At 45.6% G+C, this 21,962-nt stretch overlaps 1 protein-coding gene across 2 annotated transcripts in view; it reads left to right on the top strand.

The window, feature by feature from the left end:
• The window catches only part of GLI2 (GLI family zinc finger 2), a 145,948-nt gene that overhangs the window by 101,312 nt on the left and 22,674 nt on the right, over positions 1-21,962 (top strand). For both annotated transcript variants that reach the window (XM_051624096.1, XM_051624095.1), the window contains 5 exons: positions 1,831-2,033; positions 3,661-3,852; positions 14,206-14,407; positions 17,219-17,432; positions 19,075-19,188. In XM_051624096.1, the coding sequence (XP_051480056.1) occupies positions 1,831-2,033; positions 3,661-3,852; positions 14,206-14,407; positions 17,219-17,432; positions 19,075-19,188 (925 nt within the window). The remainder of the gene's footprint in view (positions 1-1,830; positions 2,034-3,660; positions 3,853-14,205; positions 14,408-17,218; positions 17,433-19,074; positions 19,189-21,962) is intronic.

Raw genomic sequence — 21,962 nt, 5'->3', positions numbered from 1 at the left:
AAGGGCAGACAAGCTGGGGTCAGCTGCTTGAGCTGGCTTCAGGCTCTGCATATGTCCCACTGTGTCCTCAACCTCCTAAATCATGGGTGAAGGAGGATGAGGAGGTGGATGAAATATTCTGTAAGCAGCTGAGAGAGGTTTCACAGTCACTACCCCTTGTTCTAACGGGGTACTTCAACTTTCCAGATGTCTGCTGGAAATACAATACAGCAGAGAGAGAACAGTCCTGGAGGTTCCTGGAGTGCATGGAAGTTAACTTCCTAACACAGCTGGTGAGGTAGCTGTGGGTTCAACAACCCCTCCAAATTGGGGGTGGAAGTCACTAAAACATCCTGGCAGCTGATAGCCTCCTTGGCATTTGCTCACAACAGGAGCCTACCCAGGAGGGTGCCCTTCTGGACTTGCTGCTCATGAACAGAGAAGGACTTGTGGGAAAATAGCAGTTGGAGGAAGTCTAGGGCATAGTGTCCATGAACTTACAGAGTTTTCAATTATTGGAGAAGTAAAGAGGGATGTCAGTAAAACTCCCACCTTGGACTTCCGGAGGGCAAACTTTGATCTGTTCAGGAGATGGATTGTCAAAGTCCCTTGGGAGACTTTCATGAAGGATTAAGGAGTCCAGGAAGGCTGGACATACTTCAAGCAGGAAGTCTTAAAGGCCCAGGAGCAGGCTGTCCCCCTGTGCCAAAAGATGAGCTGTTGGGGAAGAACATCAGCCTGGCTGAATAAAAGGATTTGGCTGGAACTCAGGAAGAAAAGGAGAGTTTATGGCCTCTATAAGAGAGGACAGGCCTCTCATGAGGAATACAGAGATGTAGTAAGGCAATGCAGGGAGAAAATTAGGAGGGCCAAAGCTCAACTTGAACTCAACTTGGCTACTGCTGTCAAAAACAGTAAAAAATCTTTCTACAGAGAGACTTCAACAGGCTAGATCAATGGCCGAGGTCAATTGTATGAAGTTCAATAAGGCCAAGTGCCAGGTCCTGCACTTGGGCCACAACAGCCCCATGCAACACTACAGGCTTGGGGAAGAGTGGTTGGAACACTGTCTAACAGAAAGGGACCTGGGGGTTCTGATTGATAAGCATCTGAGTATGAGCCAGCAGTGTGTCCAGGTGACCAGAAAGGCCAATGGCATCCTGACCTGTACTAGAAATAGTGTGGCAAGCAGGACCAGGGAGGTGATCATCCCTTTGTATTTGGCATTGGTGAGGCCACACCTTGAATACTGTGTCCTGTTTTGGGCACCTCAACACAAGAAAGACATAGAGGTGCTGGAGCGTGTCCAAAGAAGGGCAACGAAGCTGGTGAAGAGCCTTGAGAACAAGTCTTATGAGGAGCAGTGGAGGGAACTGGAGCTATTTAATCTGAAGAAGAGGAGGCTGAGGGGTGACATCATCACCCTTTACAACCACCTGAAAGGACATTGTAAAGAGGCAGGTGCTGGTCTCTTCTCACAAGTAACTCATGATAGAACAAGAAAGAATGACCTCAAGCTTCACCAGGGAAGGTTTAGACTAGACCTTAAGGAATAACTTTTTCACTGAAGGGGTTGTCAGGCATTGGAACATGTTGCCTAAAGTGATGGTTGAGTCACTATCACTGGATGTGTTTAAAAGTCATCTAGATGTGGTGCTTGGGGATATGGCTTAGTGCTGGACTTGATAGGGCAGGGTTAATGGTTGGACTCAAATATCTTAAAGGTCTTTTCCAACCTAAGTGATTCTGTGATTCAGTGAAGGTGGTGGGATGGGACGAAGAAGAGCAGCAGGCAGCCATGCCTAATCCAGGGTGGCTGTGAGTGACAGCTTGTCTGTGTTTCCTTCCCAGGCCTCCTCCCTTGAGCGGCAGCCCCGTCATTTCCGACATCTCCCTCATCCGCCTGTCTCCACACCCCACCGGGCCTGGCGAGTCGCCCTTCAGCCCTCCACACCCCTACGTGGCTCCCCACATGGAGCACTATCTCCGCTCTGTCCACGGCAGCCCCACACTCTCCGTCATCTCCGCTGCCAGGGGCCTCAGCCCCGCTGACGGTAAGACCCTGTGCTACTGGTGCCACAGCAATTCTGTAGCTCACCAGCACCAAAATTCCCTAAAACCCAGGGATTTCCAGCTGCAAAGGCACAGCAGCTGCTCTCTGAAGTGGGAAAGCTGTCTCTTTCCCCCCCCCCCCCAATCCCCTTCAACTACACATTTGTTTTGCATCACTGCACTGAGAAAGCAGAGCGTGAGAATAGCTATTACTGCTGGATCAGATTATAAATATTTTGCTTAAAGTACGTTCTTTTCTGCAGCACTCTGGGCTCTCTTGCGAGCTTCTTCTTATGCCTCCACTGGGATCCCTGCTTCCCCCAGAGAGGGTCGCAGTCACTCCAGCTGCCTGGCCTAGCCAGGACTGACGTTGTAGAGTAGACGCTACACCAGCTGGGTTATCCCTGGTTGGCTTTGTGACTCGGGGCCGGATGGCTCCAGCCTGAAGGAGATTGGCTGGACTTTTTTCCTCCTTATTCTTGAGCTGCCCCACAGCAGCTTTCAGCATGTGGGGAGGTAGTAACACTCTCTGAACCCCCACAGACCTCATATCTGGGAGCTGGGGACAAAAATGCCCAAGCAGGGAAAGTGGAAAATACACAACTTTACTTTAACTTGGAGAGGTACAAATTGTGACTTATTTTATCAGATGTGCTTCATTACACAATTGCAGACAGCTGGGTCAGTGTCTGGGGAGCAGCTGGGGTTTGGGAATCTAGTCTTTGTACACTCAGCAAACCCCAACATAGCTCCCGAGCTGCTTCAGAGGCAAGCATCCCTTCTCCACTGTAAAGCAAAGCATTCCAGAGAGTGACAAGGGCTCACAGCTTAGTGTCTGGCAGCCACAAAACCTTCTTCTATGGTTAAAAAAACATCACTAGGGTAATGGGGAGATGCATGTGTCTTTTACCCTCCCCCAAAATGTCATCTGAACTCCCAGCCACCCTCTGTGGAGAGGTCTGATGGTTGACGGGTGTTTGCTCTGCCCCATCCTCCCTTTCCAAAGCCAGTTTTGTTATTTGCTGTGAAAAATATAACGTTGTGCTTCGAGTTGCTTTTCTTCTCCTTTTATTCCTTCTTAAGGCGGTGGTAAATAAGTTAATGGGCCAAGCGGGTGGGGAGGCAGGCCTGAAAAATTACAGCTGGGAGAAAGTGAACGTAATTGGCTTTGGCAGCCAAAATGGTTTTATGCCGCCAGACACTAAACCTACCTCTATGCATTAGACCTTGGCTTTAATTTCCTTGCGCTGCTATCGGGAACTGGGCTACATTTGTCTTTCCTTCCTAATAGGCAGGGATGTTAATGCTGACAGGGTTACTGCTGCCAGCAGGCTGGGCCCTCTCCCCCCTCCCCGGGGTCCCGGTTGCGTCCGAACGGGAGGATTATTAGAAGGGAGAACGAGAGATTGTTTATAAATTTGCGGAAATGGAGGAATGCAGAGGCCCCAGCTTAGTTTCTTTTGTCCGCAGAAGCACGCCCAAGCGCACGTCATGAGAGCCCTACGCTGCGCCGTGCGCCGGGGCTGGCGGGGGCGCAGGGGCAGACGGGGCCCCAGCGTCAGCTCAAGGTCTAACGTTGCAGTGGGAACCTTCTCCCCATGTTTTTCTCCTCACTTGCATCTCCAGCAGTGGCTCATGAGCACCTGAAGGAGCGAGGTCTCTTCGGGCTGCCCCCACCACCACCAGGAGCCAACGCCACCGACTACTACCACCAAATGACGCTGATGGCCGGCCACCCAAACCCCTATGGGGACCTCTTGATGCAGAGCGGGGGAGCAGCCAGCACAGCCCACCTCCATGATTACCTCAGCCCTGTTGACGGTGAGTAGTAGTCTGGGTCGGGAGAGATGGATGGGGCTGTGTATGTGGTACCTCTGCCCTGCTGAAACCCACTGGTGTGCTACGCTATAATTTTTGGCTTGAAAGGTCACCTTGTTCCATATGTATGTATAAAAGATACATAATTTGAAATACATAGATTGTGGCTTCTTTGGGAGGGTGATGTGGTTGCTGCATGGGTAGGAGATGGGCTGGTCTAGTGGGCAGGGTGTGGTTGCATCACTCTGCCTTGACCATGGGTGACCACACCGTCCCCAGGGGCAAGCTCCAGCCCTAGCTCCCCCATCCCACCCTGCCTGCACCCAGGTTTGGCCTGATTGGTGCCTGGGGCAAAGGCTGGTTGTTTCCATGCATAGCTGTGCTCAACATGATGGAATCCTCATCTTGGTTAGGACCTCTCAAGTCCCTAAGGAGAAAAAATATTTTAACGGGGAGCCACGGTGGAGAAGATATGTTAATATTTTGTGGGAGGGAAAAAATTGCAGGAATGTGGTATTTATGCTAGTGTCAGGCATTATAAGTCCAGAAAGTTCTGTCTCCTGGATAAATGAAGAAGAAACAAAAACATATTAGGCACTGTGGTGCCAGGTCACCCTCATGGCCTGACTACTGCTCTGGTAAGATGGGTAAAATCTATGTGGAAATATATCCAAGGTCTGAGTGACTTTTAGAGCCATTAGAAATGTCTTTCCGTTCACTTCATGCTATGTCTTGTAAGAAGTGGGGTTGTGCAGATATTACAGGGGGCAGTTTGGGGATTATTTCTGCTGTAAGAAAGAGAAGTCTCGGCTTAACTTTCAGATATCAGCTCTGTTTCCTGGGCTGCCTGCAGATTTGCCTGTGGACTGTTATAATTTTCGAGTGGAGATCTGCATCGTTTCATTACTGCTTCAAAGTTCCTGTTGTTGAGCTTTTAAGATGAAAGACTTTGCGGTCTTACTGCTTCAAAAAGTGACTGGTTTAGAATGATAAAAGCTGCTCTGGCTGTTCAGTGATAGAGGCTTATACGTATTTCTAACAAAAAAAAAAAAAAAAACACAACACAACAATTTCTTATCTGCAGCTGCTGTGGAAGTTTTACCTGAATACTCATTTTGTGCTGCCAGTTCCTAGATTGATCAGGAACCTGGATCCTAGTCTGAAAAGGAGAGCACATGCTTCTTGGTACCATCCTGCCTCTAACACCCAAAATATATACCAAGCTTCTCTGCTGCAAAGCAGCCGGTCAGTGGGACTACTCTGCCTTATCTCCAAAGGGTTAATGTCTGTGGTTATAGCAGATGGGTGCAAACCAGCCCTGCCAAGTTCTCCTCAGGCTCATGAACAAGGCTTCTTCCCCCTTGCCTCCTTATTAGTCCATCTCTGACCAGTGGTGCCTCACTGAAGTGCCAGATAAACAGCCAGTATGGGAAGCAAACACAACTGTTTTCATGCTAGCACAGACTGACTCTTCGGCACACTAAGACGCCCATCCTCTGGTTTGCTGAAGGTCAGTCTTTGTCTGAAGTTGTCTGAGATACTCCCCTTGGCAGAAGACTGTCTTCCTGCTTGCCTTCTCTTGAAAACATCTCAAAAGCAAACCACGTGTCAAAGGTCTTGATTTCATGCAGCCAAGCTCATAACCATTAATCACTAAAAAGCCAGAGCTCGCCAAGCGTTTATTTTGATCTTTTGGTAAAGCTTTTTTGATTAGTAACTGGAAAGCCTTTCTGGACCTTCAGATGCTCTGAGTGAGGTGAAAATTTTCAAACATCATGAGGATATGACTTGAGATACCAAAGGCTACTTTTTAAAAACATGAAAAGGAGCAGCAGTGAGTGTCTAGCCTATATGTTCAGGTTTCTCCATCAGATGGAGAGAAGAGAGAATTGTGCATTATCAAGATGAAGGCTAAAATGGATGACTCTGAAACACTGACTGAGGAACGAGTCTCCCTCTCTTTTTAGAAAGTTATTTCAGAAATTTAAATCAGCAGGGACTATGTAAATAGTTGAAGAGATCATTTAATAAAGCATCCTCTTATGGTGCTTTTCTGAGACAAGAATATCAGTAGCATGCATAAAACCCCAATGAGTCATTGTCTCACAGCATCTTTCATTCAGAGAGACCATTTCTTCCTAGAGAGCCCCAAAGCATAAGAACTTTACAAGAATTCTTTTGCTGAAAATGCAGGTAACTCCTGGCAAACCACACACAGCACTTTTACTCCTCTGTGACAACACTGGCATCTGCAAAAGCAAAAAACAAAACACAACAGATGGGTGCATATTAAACTTGCCTATCCTACGTCACATCAACCTCCAAACCTCTGCAGGTCCATAGGAGCCCTAGAGACTGGGTATGGTAGTACTTCCACAGTCACATGCCTGGGGCTTTCTGGTAGCTATAATTGCATTTCTTGGAGAATTTCTCAATGCCTTCAAGTTTGTTAGTGGTTTTTCATTCCATTAAAGTGTTTAGGGTCTAGGGCATCAGTGTCAGCTTATTGGTAACGACCATGTGTTAGGTCTGCTGAGCATTTCAGTGGTTATTGAGCTAGGGTGACCCAGAGCTGCTCCTCCTCAGCAGGTTTTCACTGTGCAGCTAGAAGTAGTTAAACCACTAAAGCAGACCAAATTTAAGTTTTATGCATCAGACTGCTGGGGTCTTCAGGCCAGAGGCAGTGGAGACTGGGTAACCCTTCAGTTAGCTGTCTTGTTAGATCCTGTCATCCAAACAGGGACTCTAAATCCAAGAGTGGAGTTTGAATCAAGGAATTATCTGGAAAGCCTACACTTTCAAATAAAAAATTAACTGCTTTCCAATGTTACAACACTGCTGGTAGGACATTTTTTATACTAATTTACAGGATGTGTTTGCAGATCAAAACAATCTTTTGCATTTCTATTCTAGAAGTGGGTGCCCCATGGTGGATTATTCCAGGTGACAGAGTGGTTGCACGAGAGCATCCCTGGTGCAGTAGAGACTTGTGGGCAGCGCAGGTGAGCCTGGAGCTGACTGCAACTTTCTGAGCATGTTTAGTGCATCCAACTTTTTCCTTAGCCCTGAAGGAGGTGCCATTTGCTGTCAAGAGGAGCATATCCTGACTGACTCGATGCTTGTACTTTTATAGCCCTCTACATCAGAAGATCTCAAAGTACTGAACAAAGGAAAGCTTTTTCATCACTGGAGACCCCCAACAGAAAGGAGATCAAATGATCAGTGAGTAGAGCAATGGTAGCTCTGGGAACAAGACCCCAATCTTCAGAATAAGGACTGTCACAGCCAGGGTGGGAAGCAGAGATCATCTTTAAATCCATCTGTTCTGCTTGTGCAGTGTCAAAAACAAGTGGGTTATCCATATGGAGTCCCAGAGTAGGGACCACGTAGGTCCAAGCAGCACTGCACAGAGGTAGTCACTCAGGTCAGGAGGGCCGCAGAGGTGTGTCTGTGCAACTTAACTGTGAAGCCAGGATGACCTTGCAGCACTGTCATGGCATTTCATCCAGCTGTGGACCTAGAGGAGGGTTCCCTGCACCATTTCTTTCTGCCTGGTGCATGGCAGTCACAAATGTCATAATCACGATCGGCAGTTTAACTGGGAAAAGGCTTTGCTCAGCCCAGGAGAGCCAACTGGCTTGCGTTTGGCACAGTTGCCTGGGATGTGGGCAAATCATCAAGCAGGACTTTATTCCCCCAAGTCAAGCTTCACAGGCCTCTTTCAGTCAGTGTTGTTGGAGCCTTTCGACTTCAAGTAAAGGATTTAATAGCCACTGGGGTAAGGAGCAGGGCTGGCAGAGCAGCCCAGTTACTGCAGTCAGCAGGCGTGTGTCTGTGAGAGGTGAGCTCAGGACTCTCCTTCAGCAGGTTTATGTGAAGCAACTGCTCCATCAGGAAGGATGGAGAGAGCCCAGCCTCATGGCATCCTAGGAAAGAAATGCCTCTCCTGAGACTTGAGGAACCAGCAGCTCCGGGTTTGAAGGCTGGGTATGCTGGATCACAGTTGACTTCTCAAATAAGCCAGCTGCTGGCTACTCCAGGCAGACGGCTCGCCCTGTAGTTGCTTCCTTAAAAACCCTGAAAGATGTGTTTTGTTGTTTTCTTTGTCCCAGCACAGAATGGAATCTTGCTGAAATCTCAGAAAAAGTTCAGAGAATGGGAAATTATTTCCCACCCATTTCTAGCCAGCAGTGCTGTTTTCCTCCCCTGAAAAATATGTGCAGAAAAGAGAAAAACTCCCAGAGCATCCCATAAGCGCTGTGTCTGGAATCCTGCTGTACTCTGGTTTCTAAAGAATTCAATTTACATATGCAAGTTGGGTCGTCTAAACAGTTACCTAGTGGATTGGGAGTAGAAGAATGCAGCCTTGTCTTTCAGCTAGGATTTGAGGGAAGCATTAGTATTCCTTGAACTATAAAGTTGATCAGGCCCAGGGGAGGGAAGAAAGAAGTGTCCCAGGACAGTGTCTGGTGCCAGAACAAATGTCCAGCATCTGCTGCAATCTAAGTAAGATGTGTGTTGCTGCTGCAGAAGGGGAGAGGGGAATAAGGAACTGGTTATGTGAAGAGTGTTTGTAGTTTAGTGCTGCTGCTTATTGATTAAGGGATCAACCTATGTATTTATGCTGCCCTTGGATGTAATCTTATGGCAGCACGAGGGGGCTGTTTCTGTATGCTTTGGGTGGTGTTTTCTTGGTGAGTGGCCAGGAAGAGGGACCATCTTGATAATGCTATATTCATCCCCAGGCTTGGCCAGGGGATGCAGGGAAAGTGGAGGCTCTGGCCGTATCTCCCGTATCTGGCCGTGAGGAGAGGATTGAGTCATCTGCAGCCCACGTACCTTACAGGCTCATTTTTTTGGAAGCAGATTCTCCTGGTGTCCCTCTGCAGTCAAGATCATGGCAATATGCTTGTCCATAAAGAGATGCCTGAGATTTCCTTGTCCTGAAGGAGGTCCCACTGACTGCCTGGCATTTCCTTTCAGGAGAGCTTTGCTCCCACTATTTCTAGCGTAATACAGGGGTCTGAACTCTCACTCCAGGAAAAGCATCTCTTCTAAGGTCCCTCTGATGGACCACAGCCATGGCGAGTGGTGGTAGCAGGAACCTCTGCTCCCGCCTCCCACATGAGCCCCACGGGGTCTGATCCTAATGTAACATGGCAGCACTGGAGCAGCTGTAGGAGTCAGACCACAAGCTGACACAGGTGTAAAAATGAGAGGTTGGTCATTTGGCTCATCACTGACCTGTTGTGGATAAATTTAAATTTGGGAAGAAAATCCCAGTTTCTAAACAACGCATGGATGTGGCAATTCGTAGACCCTGTAGGAAACCGCTAAGGAAACTTTTACCTTTTTACCAAGAAATCTGGACTTTCCTCCCAGCTCTGGACTGTCTGGAGGATGAGGCTTGGGACATCTGGCAAGCGTGGCCAGTGTGACTAAAAAATTCAGCCTTGAATTCTTGATTTTAGAAATGGGATACTTAAACCCCCCCAGGAGAGAAATGGCTTTCATTTGCGAGCTGTGACATTTACATTTACCCTGCCAAAATAATGCTGCTGTAAAGTCAAGCTTTTTCTGCTGAAAAGTTTTTCCAGGCAGTTTTAAAATGTTTTTTAAAATATACAGGTTATTTTTATTCTCTGGCATGTAGAGCTGAGCCTGTGACAACCAGTATATCTGGATCTGTGTATGAAATGGTGTGGAAGGATCAGTGCACTCCAGTTAAAACACTATAAAATGTATCTGGAATCAACTTTCTGTAAGAAAGGCAACAAGAGGCAAAGGCCTGTGGTAAATTTTTTATTGATCTTCATGGACTGCCACCCAGATGCCCAGAGCTCAGGGCTCAACCTTTACTTTACCCTTCCATTCACCACTTCACCTTCAAACTCTTCCTAGCTGAGAATGTGGGAAGACGGGCAGTCTTTTGGCTTAAAATTTCCTGTGTCTTACTTCACCCCAAAGAATATTTTTGTTGTTACTTGAAATCTGAAAGTTTTAAATTCTAAGTAAGTATCTTTATCTTTTGGGGGAAAAAAAAATAAATTAAAAGAATCAAGTTTCAGAGCTGATTCTTTTAATGTACACCAAATAAATAAAACTTAGGCTGTTAGTATGTTCAAAAAACAAGCACTTAAACACAGCATGCTTTCAAAGTAGGAAAGAATTCATTTGAAAGTATAGGTAAGATAGTTCAATTCATTTGAAAGTATAGCTAAGATAGTTCAAACAGGGATATCTCTAAGTCATCTTTTAAATTCATCTTTATTCCATGTTTCAAAGTCCATGTCAATCAATGGAAAGCATCTTCTGACTTTAGTAGGTGATTATTCAAGATAAGAGGCAGAAGTAGCAGAGTAATTTGATAGGTGAAGAGCCACCACCAAAGAACACCAATCCTGGGCATGCTGTAAGTGAACTTGGCTGGAAATATTGTTGAACGCCAGAGGAGGCCACAATATGTAATACCTCATGGAGCTGTCTTGGTTTGCTTGTGGGCTTTGGCCCATAACTTCTTTCTGGGTGAGAAAGAGTTTTCCTATCTCTCAGAAGTGTTCAAAGGAAAGAAACTGAAAGTAAAGAAAGTCTCCATCTGAGGTAGAGAGGCACAGAGAAATTAACTTTAAAAACTCAAACTTGGGCAGATAAGTGGAAATAATTTTAAAATAATGTCCTATTTCTATTTCAATTTGTGGCCTTTTCAAATTTATTTTGCCTTATGAAGACTTTATGTTTGTCAACAAAATATATTTTAGAACAACAACATAAAAACATCAGATTTTTTTATGTTGAGAGTGTTGAAGGGGGTACTCTGACAGTTTGGAAACTCTTCCCCAAGCCTATTTTCCAAACATCAAAAAAGTCTTAAAACTAACCTGTTCCTCTTGATAAATCAGCATTTTTGAAGGGGAGATGAGAGGGGGAGTGTGAGTGATAAATCCTCCTGAGGCTCTTCATCTCTGTAGATTGAAAAATGGGTCCCACTTTCATTTCCTTCTCTGGGCACATTCATTGCTGAAGAAGTTGTACATGGTTTTTCCTTTGAAACATCACTGGGCCTCAGGCAACAGAGAATTTTGCTTATGTATCCAAGTGGCTGGCAGTCAGCCCATATTGGACACCTTGCTATGTGTACAGCTATACTTGCCTTTGCTGCTGCCTGGTATCGTGCTCAGTGTCCTCAGAACAGGGGATTACGTCAGGACAATTTTATTACTAAGAATGATCCTGGTGCTGCTAAATCTGCTTTTGAATAATAATTCTGAAAAGATTCCCTCCTCCTAAATGCATTACTGAAGACTTCTTCCTGTGGTTACACTCCTGATTCCTAGACACTTCACTTGAGAAGAGAGGAACTGTTCATTCATGGCAGGATGTTAGGTCACATCAGCCCAACCTATTGGACCTGCTATCAAATATTTCAGATAGTCCACAGTACTCGGAAGATCTAAATTAGATTGGACAGTAATGCAATGTGTATTACTGGTTTTGGGCTGGAGAATTCCCAGGCCAGCTTGCAAATCTGACAGCTTCCAGCAGAATTTTACATGGGGGAAAAAATTACATGCCCGTGTGTGCAGCAGGGAGGGGTGCCCACATTGGATGCTCTGCAAAAACCCTGGCTTCTGTTGGACATCAGGAGTTCTTCCCTCTGCAAATTAATGGCGACCAATGGTTGAAGCAGCACTGGGGACATAAATCATGGGAAGGAACAGCTAGAAATGAGTACAAGGCTTTTCTTTCTATTTAGTAATTTATCAAGGGAAGTGGCACATTAATAAACAGATCTCCCTTGAGGTGTGGGAGTAACAGAGATAAATATGACTGTCAAATCTGGCCTGCTTCCTTCTGTTAGAGAAGGAGGAGACTGTGGGAATGCAAATGCAGAAAACAATATCTGTATCTGGAAAGACGCATATTATTTGTGGGACAGAAACACTGACGACTCAGTTGAGATGGAGTCCGATCACACTGGGTGCAATATATACAGAATAAAACAAAAACCCTATCTAAAGGAGCTCATCTAAGTAGATGACACTGGGAAACAGGGACACAGAAAGAAGTAGTAACTTGCTCAAGAAGATATGTCTGGGGAGGATTGGAAACTGCACCCAGGTCTTGCCAGGTCATGGCACATTTATTGAATCAAGATGCTTTATAGTCAGAAGAAAAAATAAAAAGAAAAAAAAGTTTAAATCAATATATGAGTATGTTGTGGACAGTGCACAGTTTTGACCACTATGATCTAGACACACAGAACAGTCATGTTGCCCAAGCCAGGGCCTTGGCAAGGCCAGGTGTGAAGTTTGGGAGTGCTCCACTCCAGCCCTTCAGGCAAGCCAAGCCTTTGCTGCGGTGAGTTTGTCTACTCGTATTGGTCCTGTATCCATAGTGCCTCTACACACTGCTGCTCCTTTTCCAGCTCCCCAGGGAAGTGCCACTCACCACAGCAGAACTGGGCTGGAAACTGCCAGCTGCAAGTGTTCGGAAACTTTGAGTCTAGTCCCTCTGAATTATAGGACAGCTTTAACACTCGGGAGGTGACTTTTACAGATGCATGTGCTCTTTCTGTTTGCAACCTGATGCTTAAGGCATGTTTTCAAGCTTGTCCCTGCCCTTTGGGGCTGCAAAATGTGGTTATACACAGTACTGTAAGAAGAACGTACCCAGCAGATGTGCAACAACCTGATTTTTAGGAGAAATTCCCTACGTCAGTAGTGCGCATAGCAGCTCTTGAACCTTCTTAGGTTTAGAACTAAAGTCACAGAAGCATTTGTTTCAATGTTTAGCTTGGACTTCCAGTGGGGCCTTGGGCAAGACATTTATCTTGTGCAATGAGGAATATTAAGGGTAATAAGGGGACACTGGTACTAAACCCATTGATTACACAGCACCCAGGCATGGTAATGACAGAGCCACTGAGTCATGTGAGTCATGTGGAGACAGGGAGACTGCCACCCAGCCACTGTTCTCAGGGAAATGTTGACAGAAACTTCTGCAAGCTGACACAAATCAAGGAACTATTTGGTCACACTGGCAGGATATATTTTACCTCCTTGTGCATCCCATTCACCTTCTCACATACCAGCACTGTCGTCAGGATGGAAAGTTTATGCTCTTGCAAAGTGCTGGGCTTGTATTCAGTGATACACAACCAAAATCAGTCCTTCCAACCAACAGGAGGAAAATAACTCATATTGCCTGCCTGAGCAAGTTACTGTTTTATTCACAATGTTTAACAGGATATACCCACCGCAGGCTTTCTGGGGAGACTGTCACTGGAAAACCCACGAAGTAATACAGTGCTGTGCTCACTGAGGGAAGAAGCTGGAAAACCTGAGCCCTCCTGCCTCCTTGGGTGGGTGATGGGGATTATCAGTCAGACCGTGTGGCTAAGTGGCATATTTTGCCCTTAGAAATGTTTAAAAAAAAAAAAAAAAAAAGTGACCTAATGCTGCTCTTACTGCTTTGGAAAGGTGAGTTGTTACAAGCAGAGCTAGGGCTCAGGCAGGCTTTGCATCTGATACCCTGGTATGGGGGAACACTGGCCATCCTTACCTCCCATCTCTGCCACGTCAGGGATTTGCAGGTGGGTCAGGCCTGGGCAGAGTTTCTGCGGATGAAGTCACTCGTTCCAGTTAACAGTGCTGAAACACTGGAGGAGGCCAAATTTGTACAGTAGTAACTCGTCATGTATTGCAGTTCCATGAACGGGACTGGCAGGGTTGGAAATGACTTCATGCCCGAATGATTGACAATTACTAATAGGGTCCAGGCACTGGCACGTCCCCTCGGAGGAGCAGAGCTTGAACTTTGTGCCTGAGCTGCCAAATTGGTTTTCTTAAAACTCTTAATTTACTTTCGGGGCTCCTGAAGCCTCGCCTCCTTCATTAATTGGATGGTCAGCATTGTGCTTGTGCTCGTCTGGGTTCCGCTCCCTCCGCACACCAGCGCACGCACCATTTCAAAGGGTCACCCAGGCTCGGGTGTGCGGCTCTTCTGCCCCACTGCTCCTGCCACTGAGTCAACAGGGACAGCTGCACTCACAGAAACCTTTTCCCTTTTAATTTTATGTTAATTTAGCACTGATGAAAGGGGGTGGTGGACAGGCTTCTGTTTATACCCTGAGGAGAGCAAAGCAAGTGGATGCTTATGGTGCTGCCTGACCCCTGTCACTCAGTGTCCAGCAGAGAGGAAACCTCCCATCAAAGTACAGCCGGTCCCTGTGCTGGTTCTGGCTCCTGAACATCCCACAGCAGTCACGAGTGCAGCAGTTCTCAGCACCTCCCGCTTCCCCCTGTGGCCAGGGATCAGCCCACTGGTTTTACCTGACAAAGTCTCTCTTCCCTCCAGTGTCCCGGTTTTCGAGCCCACGGGTGACTCCGAGATTAAGCCGAAAACGAGCCCTGTCTATCTCCCCGCTGTCTGATGCCAGCATTGATCTCCAGACCATGATCAGGACCTCCCCGAACTCCCTCGTGGCGTATATCAACAACTCCAGAAGCAGCTCAGCGGCGAGTGGCTCCTACGGCCATTTGTCTGCCGGGACAATCAGGTAAAGCTCTGGGACTGGCTCTGCTCAGCTGTGTAACCATCCCCTCCAAAAGGAGGGATGATCCTCCAGCAAAAGAGACCTTCCTTTCCTGGCAACCTCTGCTTTTGTGCACTGGGGCTGTGTAGTGTACTGAATTCAAGCCCCCATCTGGTTTTGCATGTGGAAGGGTACTTTGTGGCATATGGGGGAGGGAGTTGGCTGGATTTGGCTTATTGGTTACCAGATTTCCAGTAATTACAGTATGATAATGCCTCCCTCCAAGCAGAAATGGAGAATAAATTCATCTAAAAATGTTCATTGTGAGCAGTTGGACTGATTAAGAAACCGGCTGAATTAAGAGATTGCCCCAAAGTATTCTCCAAATTACTGGTCCACATCCTTAAAAAAGAAGTTGCCTGGACAGATTTAAGAGCCTAATTCTAAAAACATATTTAAAACAAATTAAGCCCTTGAGTAAAGTTTTTTCTCAAACCTTAATTAAAAAGCACTTACACTAGGCAGCTCACTTTTGTCAATTCCTGCCGTGATTGCTTCACCCACGTTTCACAATGTTATTATCCTTTTTGTTACCTAACCATTAAAAATGTTGGTTTTAATTATCACTGATGTTGCAAAGCAAGGGTTTACAAAGATCATGCACTCCTAAAATGTGTAGGAGAAAACAGAGATATTGCCATTAGTAACTGCAACATTAATTTATTTCAGTTACTTTATTCAGCAATATCATTTAGAAGTTGACTGTAGAATGCTAACTTAAACAAATAGCAGCTCCTTGTCTGGTAATCATATTTTCCTGGTCTTGTCACCTGCTGTCTTTAACTGGTCATACCTGTGGCATCTTGTTTTAACTGCAGATTTTAAGCTGTTCAGGATAGCATCTGGTACTTTCAACAACTAAGTAGAGTGCAGCGTTTGACCCAATGGTCAGTTGTTGGGCTCTGAGGGAATAACAAGGCAATGATACTGAATTTGAAACTTTTCAGTGTTCTAAAGGTGTATCTTGAATGTCAGGAATTGTAAATTAGGTTACATATATAACAAGGTAACGGTCAGCAATGTGGGGTGAATAGACTTTTTTTTGTTATTATTTTAACTATGTTTTAGTGACAAGTGAAATCCTTTCTTAGACCCAGAGAGATCCAGAAATCTGTTCAGACCCAGATCTTAGTAGCACTTCAGAAAGTCATTTTTGGACTTTGCTGTAACACAGCAAAGCTGTGCAGCTGCCTGCCATCACACCTCATTTGCTGCAGCAAGTATTTAACTCCCAGAGCTCTTCTACACTGTAGTGATTTTTGCCTTTTATTCTTTTGGTCAAGTTGTCATTAGCTTGTTTGGAGCAGAAATACTAATTGTATGGTCACCAGCAAGAAATATTTTCTCTAAAAGCAAAACTAGCATTGCAGTGGGTTATAAATTACAGCCTGGTTCCTGAGCACTCACTTCATGGGCAGTTTTACTGATGTGAGAGGAAATACCATGAGGGGAAAGGTTCAGGGCAGGCACCTTCTGAACACTGCAAATAATCGGGTTTTGGGCTGAGAGTCTATGGTTAATGCCTAGAGTACAGGGAGCAGAGCATCTCCTGCACTTCTCCATCCCTGCCAAGGGGACTCACCCCTGGGAGTGAACTCTTTGTTCCCAGAGGCAGCACTCGGTTTTTAATGCTGACGGCTGCTGCATCCTGGCTCAGACCTGTTGTCTGGACTTTGTGCACAAGCAGCCAGGAGCTGGTGTTGTCTCTGGTCACCACTGACCTAGACTGGAGCTGAACCAGTGACCTACATATGAAGGGTGACACACTTCAGCAGTCCCCTGAGCCAGCTTTCCCCTCACCTGAATGCAGAATAAGTTTCATGGTTGTAGTTATTAATCCCTGCTGTGATCTGTGCCAGGTGAGCCAGGTGATGCTGGCTTTTCATACCCAAGGTAGCATAACCACAGGGTTGCTACTCTCCCCTGGTGATGCCTCACCTGGAATATTGTGTGCAGTTCTGGGCTCCCCAGTTCAAGAGGACAAGGAACTACTGGAGAGAGTCCAGCATAGGGCCACTAAGATGATTAAAGAACTGGAGCATCTTCACTATGAGGAAAGGCTAAGAGATGTGGGTCTGTTTAGCTTAAAGAAAAGGAGGCTGAGGGGAGATGTCATTAGTGTTCATAAATATCTAAAGGCAGGTGTCAGGAGCATGGGGTCAGACTCTTCTCAGTGGTGCCCAGTGACAGAATGAGGGGTAATGGTCACAAACTTGCACACAGGAGATTTAACCTGAATATGAGAAAATACTTCTTTACTCTGAGGGTGACAGAACACTGAACAGATTTCCCAGAGAGGTTTTGGAGTCTCCATCCCTGGAGACATTAAAACCCCACCTGGTCCTATTCCTGTGTCAGCTGCTCTAGGGGTCCCTTCCAACCCCTACCACTCTGTGAATCTGCAGAATAGGTCTGCCTGAGAAAACCTGGGAGCCTTGTGGGCTGCAAAGCCAGATGTAGCTAAGTGTGGTTCTCTTCTGCACTCCCTGCCAAAGGCTTTAACTGTTTCTAAACCTAGGAAGCAAAGCAATTACAGTCAGTCTGATACGTGGGTCAAAATGATTCACAAGTTTGCTGAGGCACACACAAGACAAATCCTGTCTTTGCAGTAAAACAGGCTGTCAGGCTTACTCTTGCGTTGAAGGTATCTAGCTGGGACACTGCAGCCTGTCTCCTGGAGTCTCCAGGAAATCAAACTTGAATCAGTCACTAACCAATGTGCTAAAAATTATTTAAAATAACTTCTCATCATTTTTCCTCCTCCTTTGGCTCCAGCCCAGCGTTTAGCTTCCCCCACCCCATTAACCCCGTGACGTACCAGCAGATCCTGACGCAGCAGCGAGGCCTGAGCTCAGCCTTTGGACACACTCCTCCCCTCATCCAACCATCCCCGACCTTCCCCCCGCGACAACACATGGCGGTCATCTCTGTCAACCCCCCGCCGGCACAGGTCAGCAGCAACAGCAACTGCATCTCTGACTCCAACCAGGTAGGGACTGGCATCCTGGCTCTTCCCATGCATGGCTCATAGGGAAATGAAAGCATGTTCTCCATGGAATGAGTGCTACCCTTCATGGTGGCTATGGGAGTTTTAACCACACTCCTTTTACTCCAGCTCACCCTTTATGTTGCTTTTTCTTCCTCCTGGCAAAGCATTTTTGGACTAGTGACAGGCAATTTTGTGCCCACTTCCCTTCCTTGCACACACATCTGGCTACTTGAACCTAAGGCCTTAATCCATCAAAGCATTGAACACAATACACAGGGTCATCTCAGGCAGCAAGTCTACTTCAACACATTGCTATATGCTATTGAAATCAAGGGAATTCAGCACATGTTGAAGTATTTCGCCAGATAAGCCACTGAGCACTGTGAACCAACCTCCTTCAGTTCCTTCTCCAGTCCCTCTTTTTTTTCTACTGACATGAACCATGTTGACAGTCTTGAAACACCTTGTTCCTTTCCTCTTTAATGAATAAGTGAATCTTATTTTGGACTTCCAGCCATTTTACTTACTGTTCCTTCTTTTTTGGTAGCTTTCTCTCTCAGAGTATCCCTGATGTTGATTTTTACTATTAAAGTTTGCAAAACCAGGGGCCAGATTTGTAAAATCAGGAATGCCATGATGTGTATGAAATCCCACACCTCAATGTGCCCTGGCAAATACCTGTGAATTCACACAGGTACATGCATATGTGCACAAGCCCTTCACATGCACAGTTTTAGTGAATATGACTAGAACATTTTTAATAATTTTTCGTTCCCATTTTCATTCCTTGGAAGCTTAAATTGCAGTTGCTTTTCTCCCCAAAGGCTTACTTCACCTCATTTCACACCCATTTCAAATTGTTGTTTTAGTTGTATCATACTGAACTTTTCAGACTGGTTTATTGTTTTAGGGTTTCTTATGGCTGCTGCACTGCAAACTCTGTTTGTTATTGAAGGTTATTTGATTGATAGGTTTTGTTTTTCTCTCACAAACTGGCTACCAAAATAATGTGGCTGGCAGGAGTTATGCCTCTGTTTAATAACTTGCAGGACCAATCTTGAGCAATTAGCAAGAGTGTATTTAAAATGTAAATGTCCCAATTTTATGCACATACAATGGGATGTTTTTTTCTCCTGAAGTTGTTCTCATTTTTAAAGAGCTTAGCAAAATACATGCGTAGCTTTTCATGCACCCAGCACGCCGGAGCCCTTGCATATAATCAGAGCCCCTCACTTCCCGCTGCCCCTCCCCCCAGGAATTCATTTTCTCAACAAATCATTTCATCGCATCGAGAAATAAATTTGTGGCTTGGGTGGGGGTTGCATAAGGTTTTGACAGCTTTGACAGGGACTGGATTGCTCTGAAACGGAGCGGCAGTGGCGAGGCCAAGCTCACTGGTGAGCCTGCAGAACCCAGCGCTGTCCTTGAGTCTTCGCTCTCTTCCACCCCTCACCTGCACAAACCCACACGGGGTAGTTGTCATGTGAAACCCAAGCCAGGAGGGCAGTACCCCGTTGTCCCCAGCCACTCCTGAAGTTCAGCCCTGACTGATATTTTATTTTGCTTTTAATGACAAGGTGGGCTGCAGTCAGTCTCTCATCCCAAAGCTCGGTGCCATATCTTGCCTGCTTTTATTTCCTAGAGCAAGCAGAACAGCGAGTCAGCCGTGAGCAGCACAGTCAACCAAGTCATTAACAAGCGCAGCAAAGTCAAGACTGAAGTCGAGGGCCTGCCCCCAGCATCCCCAACCACACAGGTAACCTTCTGGGGGTAAGACATGTTGTGGGAACGAGGCAGTGAGCTGCTGGGTCTCATTGTCCTTGGGAACAATACTCTTGGCACTTTTTGCTGCAGCTGGGAGCAAGGCATCAAGGTCTGCCAGGCAGAAGAGTGTCTCTTGTAGCAGGAAGCCCAGCAAGGCACAGGGCAGAGCTGCAATGACTGATCGAAGCATTCGATGGGTGCTTGGGACTCAGTTTAGTGTTTCTGTGCTTGGATAGAAAAGGAGGGAGGGAATATTTCAAGAGTGATAACTTTAAAAATTATGTCTGAGTTGTCTGTGCTGCAAAGCAAGCAATGCTGGTGTCTCTGAGCAAACATAGATTAAGAAGGAAGCTTGCATGTAGGTAGAAAGCTTGCAAAAACAGGATGACTTCTTGATGCAACAAGGAATTGCTCCTAGAAACATCCTTTACAATGGTGACACAACATTTGACACCAAGAAGGGCCCAAAAGCCTTTACTTTTTTTCCAGAGCTCTATGATTGCAAACTGTTTAATGGCTGACAGTATCCATCTGACCATCCTTTATCACAACTGTAAACTATCAGGAATGCTCTGGGCACTTCATTTTCATGAAATATTAGGCAGTGTTATTGTCAAGCGAATAGAAGAGTTGATGACAAATTTCTCTTTCTGCCCTAGTTCAGGAGCAGGTCTCAGCATGATGCATGGGGACAGCAACGTGTGCAGTCATCAGGGGGCTGGTAAAATTGATGAAGATAGCATATCAGGGAAAGATAAACATGCTGTAGTCAGCACGATTAGGGCAAAGAGGCATCTCTCTGGAGCTTTGAGTTTAGGAGTGCATCTACATGCTACTGCAAAAGCACATGCCCTGAAAAACCAATTTGGCCACCACCAGGGCTAATAGGGCCACACGTTTATTTCTTGTGGCAAATAAAAAAATATTTGAAAGCCACCACCTGCTTTCTCAAAGCATCTGTAATGGAAGAGCTGTGAGACAAACAGCTGCTTGCTTGGTTCCTGACATCCTTTTTTCTTTGCTCCCATTTGAAGAGGTGCGCACCCAGAAGCAGGGAGTGCTTGGGCAGCACCAGCCTGGCTCACCCCTGCAGCTCTGCCCCAGACTTTCACCCACTGAATCTTATGTGAAATAGGCACTGAAAGAAGGGGAAGAATAATTTAAAGTGGTGCAAGGAGACTCAATTAGAATAGCAAGATGAAATTAAGAGAAGGGAAATGCATGCTTGTTGTCTAATAGTTCCTAATGAGGAGATCTGTGAGGTAATACCTCAAAGGAAATGTAGGCTTCATGCAGCATTTCAGTATTGACTGGGAAATTTTTAAAGTATCTTGTAAGAGACAGCCCATTCTTGGCAAGGAGAACAGGTTATAAAACTGAACTCAGTGGATGTCTCCTCTTCAGCTGCTCTAAGCAACAGCAACTTGTTAAATTTAGGGATTTCTGCTCTGCAGGAGACAGTGCTGAGAAGTTGAGTTACAGTCAGTTAATTATTGACTGATACATTTTTTGCAGAGCGTGAAGCTCAGCCATCCCCCCAAAAAAGGTGTGTGTGTGTTTTATTTTGGAAATGCTGTACTGGAAATGCCTCATTTGAGTTGTGGTTTGGATGTTTAAAATCCTTGGCCAGACAGTATCTCTCATGATGGCTTCTCGCTATAAAAAATGCAATGCAGACAAGATTTGTGGGACAAAGGAGAGCACCAGGCATGAAGTACCTGAGTTATTGTGCTCTCATGACACCACAATAGCTCTAGTACAGATTCAGATTAACATTGAACTAGCTAGTAATTAAACAAGTCAATCCTCTTCAACAAATTAAAATGGTTTTAAGTCCATCCTCCAACAGGAAGTCTGAAAAAATTTTAGTAGAAAATTTCACTTTTCTGGAAACCATACTTTGCATGGAGAGAAATGTTTAAAAAAAATTAATGTTCACAGCTAAACTAAATAGGAATTGTAGGAAAAAGAAGATGCTGTTTGAACTTTCTCAAACTATTGCTCTGGGCTGTGATATAGTTTGAATCTCCAGAAGTCTGTTACTGTTACTACTTTGCTACTGTTTCCTGTCCCAAGAGCCAACTTACAATTTTATTTTTTTATAATGTAAAGCTAATTAAACCAAATCTCCTTCTCTTCATATCTAAACTTTTTATTTGAAAAGTCACAGCTGGCATGTATGTTAACCACTAGTTAATGAAAATTGTTGAACTTTCATTCAGTACATCTCATTTTCCAAGTCATATAATGCCATTAAGTCATTAATCACTGCAGCTCCTCAGTAGGCATTGGGAAGGTGTTGGTGGGGAAGGAGATGGCAGCCAGATACATCTGTTTGGGCAGCTCAGAAACAGTTTGAGACAAGTCTGGCACTTGTGGGGCCAACTGGAGCATCAGATCATGAGAAACAGCATCTGATGTGGTCAGTCACCCTAGATGCTCCCAGCTAAAGCTGCCCTGGAGGTGGGTTGCTCTGTGCTGGGCAGTAGTAGTAATTGGGAGGAAAGGGAATGAAGGAGGTCAAAACCTGCAGAATTCTGCATTGATAAATTCTCAAGCCAGTATTGGCTGCTGGTTGCCTTGTCTGTAGTGCAAGTGTCTGACACACCCAGAGCCACACCTCTGAATTGTGCTAATTATGTTGGATGTTATACTGCTGTGTAGGTGCCCATGCTTTAATCCTCATAGCAGCCATACCAAGTATCTTCTGTGCTTCACTGAGCACTGAGGAGCTGGCTAGACAGAGAAGTTAAGGAGAGAGCTCAC

Source organism: Apus apus, chromosome 6 (genome assembly GCF_020740795.1).
Source record: "Apus apus isolate bApuApu2 chromosome 6, bApuApu2.pri.cur, whole genome shotgun sequence".
In the NCBI taxonomy this organism is placed as follows: Eukaryota; Metazoa; Chordata; class Aves; order Apodiformes; family Apodidae; genus Apus; species Apus apus.
The sequence above is the reverse complement of the archived record's forward strand: the minus strand, read 5'-3'. Positions and strand labels throughout refer to the sequence as shown.